The sequence below is a fragment of the Equus caballus genome, chromosome 10 (assembly GCF_041296265.1).
Source record: "Equus caballus isolate H_3958 breed thoroughbred chromosome 10, TB-T2T, whole genome shotgun sequence".
Lineage (NCBI taxonomy): Eukaryota > Metazoa > Chordata > Mammalia > Perissodactyla > Equidae > Equus > Equus caballus.
In genome coordinates, this window is record NC_091693.1 from 22,436,556 (window position 1) to 22,443,413 (window position 6,858).

The 6,858-nt window shown below is 39.4% G+C and overlaps 1 protein-coding gene across 1 annotated transcript; it reads left to right on the forward strand.

Annotated features, from left to right (window-relative positions):
- Positions 1-4,966: 4,966 nt before the first annotated feature.
- On the forward strand, positions 4,967-5,914 carry EQUCABV1R928 (vomeronasal 1 receptor equCabV1R928). Its single transcript, NM_001166871.1, has one exon. It carries the CDS (start codon positions 4,967-4,969, stop codon positions 5,912-5,914), a length of 948 nt encoding a protein of 315 aa, NP_001160343.1.
- Positions 5,915-6,858: the final 944 nt, after the last annotated feature.

The following is a 6,858-nucleotide window of genomic DNA, read 5'->3' on the forward strand; positions in this document are numbered from 1 at the left end:
AGCCAGACTTTTGCCCCTGAACAGAAATTAGAAACCATAAGAAATGAAAATAGTTACTGAAGAGATACCAGCAACCACATATTCATTACGGCACTATTTACCATAGTATTTACAGCAGCCAAGATATGGAACAACTTAAATGTCTGTGAATGGACGAATGCACAAAGATGTTGTGGAATAATATGAAATATTATTCATTCATGGGAAATAAAGAAATGCTGCCACATGAAACAACTGGGGTCGACATCAAAGGCACTAGGCTACATGAGATAAGTCATAAAATGAAAGAATAATACTGTGTGATCTCACTTACATGTGGAATCTAAAAGAGCCAAACTCATCAGATCACAGAGTCAAATGGTGGTTACCAGGGGCAGGGAGTTGGGGAAACAGGAGAGATGTGGTTTATGGCTACAAACTTGCAGCTAGTAGACAAATAGGTCTTGGATATCCAACACACCATAGAGTGAATACAGAGTATAATGTTTTATTGTAGTCATCAAACTTCTTAAGAGTCAAGATCTCAATTGCTCCAAACACGTAAAGAAATGATAATTAGGTGATGTGATAGAGGTGCTATCACTGGAATGACAATTATATTACAATATAGAAATGTGTCAAATAAATGTGATGTACACCTTGGACTTACACAATGTTATATGTCAAATATATTTCAATAATGAAACATACATGACTCCTCATGTTTGATCATAAGTGAGGGTATAGATAAATGAGGGAATCAATTAATGGCCTCCAGTCTCCCCTCTGACACCTCCTTCATGCGTGGATGCATTCAACCTCAAACTCTACCTCTACGCCCCCTTGTACATCTTCATCTGTCCACCTGTGACCTTTAGACATCTAATAAAACTCCACATGCACTCCAACCTCCATTGAATGCATTTGACATCAGTATTGCACTCTCCACCTTCAGCTTGTGACCTTTTTCACCTCCAAACCACTGTGATCAGTATTCTAGGGAGCTCAGTCTAACCCACCTCAGCCTTTGTCAGCTCTGCAAAATCTGTCTTGCATGCCCTCCTTTCTCTTGCGTTCTATCTACACGCAATTCTGATATCTCACCCCATGCCCTGTGACTTCTATGCTCCTGCACTCTCATTCCTCCCAGCCATGAAGTCATAGGTACCATCAAGGGCCCTAGAAACCTAATTCACACCCTACATTCATTACATTTCACCCTATAATTCCTGACATTCTCCTGGGCTCTTTAGCTCACTCATGCCCATTGTCCTTTCCTCTCTCATTGTCCTCTGCCCATAGGGCCTTCATGCCCATGCCCATGGTTTCCCCTAGTGAGATCTCTTTTTCCCACCCCCTGCCTAAATTGGACTGTTATCATCTTCCCAGATCTGCCTACCCTATCTGAATTCACCTTCTCTCCAACCATGTTGTTTAAATGCCCCTCTAGCATTTCCTTACTTTTGCCATTAACTTCTCCTCCCCATTAGGAAATTTTATTCTCTTGATCCTATCCCCCCTTTTTATCTCCTCAGATCACAATATGCCCCCACCGTCATTTCCTTGTACCTTTGCCCATTTGGTCTTTCATCCCCAGCATTGCACTGTAGTACTTCTCCAATATTAAAAACCATTGCTTTTTCACTTTCTGTTCACTCCCTTGCCCTGTACTCTCTATGACTCCAAGCCCCCAGGCTATCTGCACCCCTATATCATCCTTACGTCTCCTTTGTCCTGTGGCCTATTCTTACTCCTCTCTATCACGTACTCACACACTGTCACTCCTCTGAACAGCCCAAGTTTCTCAGCAGCTGTCTTGACATAAGGTGACAATGCTCGCAGCACATTTTAAGTGCTGTGCATTGTAATACATAGCGCCCTTGTGATTGCTTCAGGGTTACAAAAAGTATAGAGGGCAGCAATGCCCTCATTTTGAGGCATCCAGAAGTCTGGAAATACAACTATTCTTCTGTGTAAGATCATGTAATTGAGATGCACACGTGCTTGGTGACTGTTATTTTATGAAAGATTGTAACCGTGAGTTTACGTGAGAGTATTCATTTATAATTATTTACATATGTAAGTAAATTTTTATGTGATCAGTATGTGCATTATTGTTTGTGATTGTGCCATAAAAATGTGAGAGCATGTGAGGGACTGTGTATGTATATAAGAATGTAAATGTGTGACTGTAAGTTTGAATGTGTGAGGAAATGTGCATGAATGTATGTTTTTACTTCTGTGTGTAAGTGAGTTTGTGCGTTTGTGTAAGATGGGTTGTCCACCATTATGGCTTTGCCAACTGACTTGACAAGGGGAAATGATTTAGCATTGTGAACTTTCATCAAAGAGTTGATTTGTTTGTAGGAAAACCTGAAGAATTAAATGCAACTTGTAATTTATAACTATATTTTGTTCAAATGAATCAAAAATATATTTCTTAAATTAAAAAACAGTCATAGTTACTTACTGAAAATTTTGTGGAAAAAAAGGATAGGGACTGTGTTGACAATTTGATATTCTTGAATTAAGGAAGTATTGTTGGCTTATCTGATACTTACAAGTGTGGTGGAATGTCCCTGTTAAACCATCTGATTCTGGTGCTTTCTTTCTGAGGCACTGTTTTAAAAACTTCTCTCATTCTTTTATGGATATCTGTGTGATTCTGCTTCTATCACTAGTGAGGGTCAGTATTGGTAGAGCTTCCTAACTGTGTACACGTTCATTGACATTGAGTTGTGCAAATGAGTACAATAATAGCTAATGTAAATTATTGGCATCATGTTCTTCTTGTTGCTTGCTTTTTTTAAAAACATTTCTTTGCTCATAACTTAACTGATGATGCAGCTCAGCTGTGTGCAATTACGAAAGAACTCACTTTTAGGTAGTACTTCTGGGGGAAGTAGAATATCCACAGAGACACACATACACACTACCGGTCAATCATATGTCAGACCTAAGTATTTCCTGCCCTGCTCCATGTGAGACACTGTCTGCCTCCAGGGTTCACGGAAAATATGTCCATGCCTCCCACAAGCACTCCAATAGTCTCTTAAGAGATGTTAGCTGGAAACTTGCAGTTGTTCCTGGTAATTAGCACCTGGGAAAAAAGTTTTGAAAAAGTATTCTCAGCTCCCAAGCCTGTTACTGCCAATGATGCTGCAGGTGAAATGATAATTGCAGCTCTGAGGGGAGGTGAGGTCACAGAATCACAAACTCATATCTTTGGGTCTAGCTACCTCTGTCCCACATATACTGACTGCTTTGACCTTCACTCTAAACCCACCATGCAAGCATTGGGAAAAAGTGGGTGGCTTTTTCATTTATTCATCTGAGAGTTAGAATCTCAAAGAGAAGAAGTTGTGTCAGGAGTCTGGGTAAGTGAACGTATTGGACAAAGCAACTCTTCTTCATATATACCAAGTCCAGTGCCAAAGGCATGTATGAAGGTGGAATAAATTTTGAGGATGAGCTGAGTGAGATAAAAAAGAGATGTATTCTCAGATCTTCCAGCAATCCAGCATGGCTCAAAGGTAGTGACAGTGGTTGTTCTGGTTTCATCCAACTAACGTAAAATTTTGTTTCTAAGTGCTTAAGGACTGTAGTTCAGGTGTCAAGCTGCAGGTCAGCTTACTTACAGGAAGGATAGACAATAGACATAATTTTCAGATTTGTAGAGGTACACCGAGGGTACCTCAATTTTTGTAATAAAGAGTAGGATGAATCTAGAGGGCTCCTCTGATCCTGGGCAGAAACAGTGTGTCTAATAGCAGTTGCTGGAGAAATGTTTTCTCTAACTCCGGGTGTAGGAAGTGCTTAACAGATTTAATGATGGTGTCTCTATTGATTATAGAGAGACTTTTCCCACTGGAAGTGAGTAAGCAGCATTTAGGATAATATAACTTAATAAGTTCAGCAAACATTTTTGGGCTCAAATCTATCATTTGATATTTCTGATGCTTTGAAATATTATAACACTATATATTATAACATGAAAAAATGTATGTCATTTATATGATACACAAGTTTTTAACCTTAGAATTATATCATTGCATGTTGCTTGCGTATCTTGTACTTTAATATTTTCTATAAATATGGCATTAATGCTAATAACTTCATCTCACATAGATATGACTATATGGGATGTATATGATTTGAAATGAGTGATAATTTATTTCTACCATACACTGTTTATCAGGCATCAGTGTTTCTATCTCCTACTTCCTGTGACTCAGAGAATTGTCCTTTTTTCCTGAGTAAAAGGCAACTGGATCTTTCTGCTGCCATCCTAATGTTGAGGCATTTTTACATTCATTGAACTCAACTTGTAGTGGGACAGGATCCTGCAGTTTTATACCACAACCAGGGCATCTACACTGTACAAAGATCTCTAAAGCTTTAGGCAAAGATTAGATTTGCCTATAAAACAAGTCTTCATAAGCAAGTGGAAATGTGTTGTTAGAAAATTTTTAGTACAATATCACCAATCTAAAGTGAAATGACAAGGTGCAAATGCAAAACTGAATTTAGATCTGCTTTATTTGGAGAACAAAACTAACTACTATTTTCGTATACTATGGATTAAATGTATCACTTTATTACCAGGGTAAAATTCCCACTGTGCTCCTAATCAGTGTGGGAATTTAGAAGAAACGCTTAACCTCTCTGTGCCTATGTTGTTCTCATCTTTATCAGGAATGCAATAGTGTCTGCCTCATTAATTTGGGAGGAATAAAGAAATGACTGCATCTGTGACCTTCATGGCAGTATTTCATACATTGCAAGTGTTCTTTAATGGTTGTACTTTCAATTCCTGGAAGCCTATAAAGGACAGAAAAGTCTTTAAGTAATTAGTTCAAAGTAGGAACTGTTGGTAAGAGGAGAAAATTGTATTTCTGTTGACATGATTCATGTGGCCCACACCTCCTATTTCTCAGCAGGATCCTCTAGCTCAGAAGACACATATGAGGCATTGAGAACTGAGAGGATGGCCGCCGGGGATTTGGCAGTAGGAACGATCTTCTTATTACAGACTACATTTGGAATCCTGGGGAATTTCTTTCTTCTTTGCCATTATCTCTTCCTTCATTTCACTGAGTGTAGGCAAAGGTCCACAGATTTGATTATCAAGAACCTGATTGTAGCCAACTTATTTGTCCTGTTCTCTAGCGGAATCCGCTATACATTGTCAGCTTTCGGATGGGATTCTGTCCATAGTGATTTGGAATGCAGATTTTTGCCCTATGTTCGTGCAGTGGGTAGGGGTGTGTCCATTGGCACCACCTGCCTCTTGAGTGTCTTCCAGGCCATCGTGATCAGCTCCAGGAACTCCAGGTGGGCAGGGATTAAAGTGAAAGCTCTGAAGTGCGTCGTCCCTTCAATTTCCCTGTGCTGGATTCTGCAAATGCTGGTAAATATCATTTACCCTATGTTTTTGACTATCCATAGGAGCCACAAAAATGTCACAAGCAGAAAAAGTGTTGGATACTGTTCTGCTGTGCGTCATGATAAAACCAGAGACTCATTATATGCAGCATTGCTGTCATTCCCTGATGTTTTCTTTTTGGGGCTCATGTTCTTGGCCAGTGGCTCCATAGTTTTCATCCTATACAGGCACAAACAGAGAGTGAAACATCTTCATAAGACCAATGTCTCCCTCAGAACCTCCCCTGAGTCCAGAGCTACCAAAACCATCCTTCTCCTGGTGAGCACCTTTGTCTTTTTTAACACCCTTTCCTCCATCTTTCATGCAATTTTGGCTCTTGTTAATAATCCCAACTGGCTCCTCTTGAATGCCACTTCCTTAAGCACTCTGTCTTTCCCAAGTCTCAGTCCCTTTCTGCTCATGAGCTGTGAATGCAGTGTACGCAGGGTGTGCTTTGCCTGGATAAAAAATACAAAATCCCTTCAGGTGGCCCAGTTGTGTAGTGGTTAAGTTAGCATGCTTTGCTTCAGTGGCCTTGCACTTTCAAGTTCAGATCCTGATTGCAGACCAAGTGTCACTTGTCAAGCCAAGCTGTGGTGGCATCCCACATATGAAATAGAGGAACACAGCCACAGATGTTCGCTCAGGGCCAATCTTCCTCAAGCAAAAAGAGGAAGATTGGCAACAGAGGTCGCCTCTGAGACCATCTTCATGACAAAAAAAAAGTTTAAAAAAATTTTTAAAAATATAAAATCCCTTAATCCAATGAGAAATATGAAAATTGTCTGTATTTCTACAATGTTCATTAGGTAACTCACTCATCCTCGACAGAGTCCTAAGTACAGTTACGTCTGGCTGACCAGAGAATTTTAGCAAGACATGCTGAACATCTTCTTCAAAATAAATAATAGAATATAACAGTAATTGTAATGTAATATCATATAATTATCATGTATAAACTCATGTGATTTATGTGGTACCAATGCTTGCAGTGGAGGACTTCGGAATTCACGCCACAATGAACACCAGTTGTTGAAATAACCTGGACATTTGGAGAAGTCTGTGACTGTGTAACTTAAATCTATTACAGCAAATTTCCCAGACATGAACTAGGCATAAAAGTCTTAGAAAAGAGGCAAAGAAATAGAAGCGTATGTTGCGGGTCATAACTGAAACTGAAGACACTGGTACTGGAGGGGAAATTCAGTGAATGAGTAAAGCTTTTTGGATCCAGTTACGAGTTCCGTACATTACATCCTTCGAGAAGCAGGAGTCATTATTTGACCTATGATGTTATGGAGGGAGATGAACATGTTTAAATATTTAGCATTTTCAGGTAGAAATGGCCAGATTAATCTATAGAGGGACAAAGGAGAGCATAAAAGTAGATTTTAGCTGATTTTGAAACAATATGATGTGAGTGGGACACTTTAAAAGACATAAATTGCATGGCA

Excerpts from the sequence above, each read along its gene's own strand:
- EQUCABV1R928 (NM_001166871.1), top strand. The coding sequence starts at position 4,967 with ATGGCCGCCGGGGATTTGGCAGTAGGAACGATCTTCTTATTACAGACT.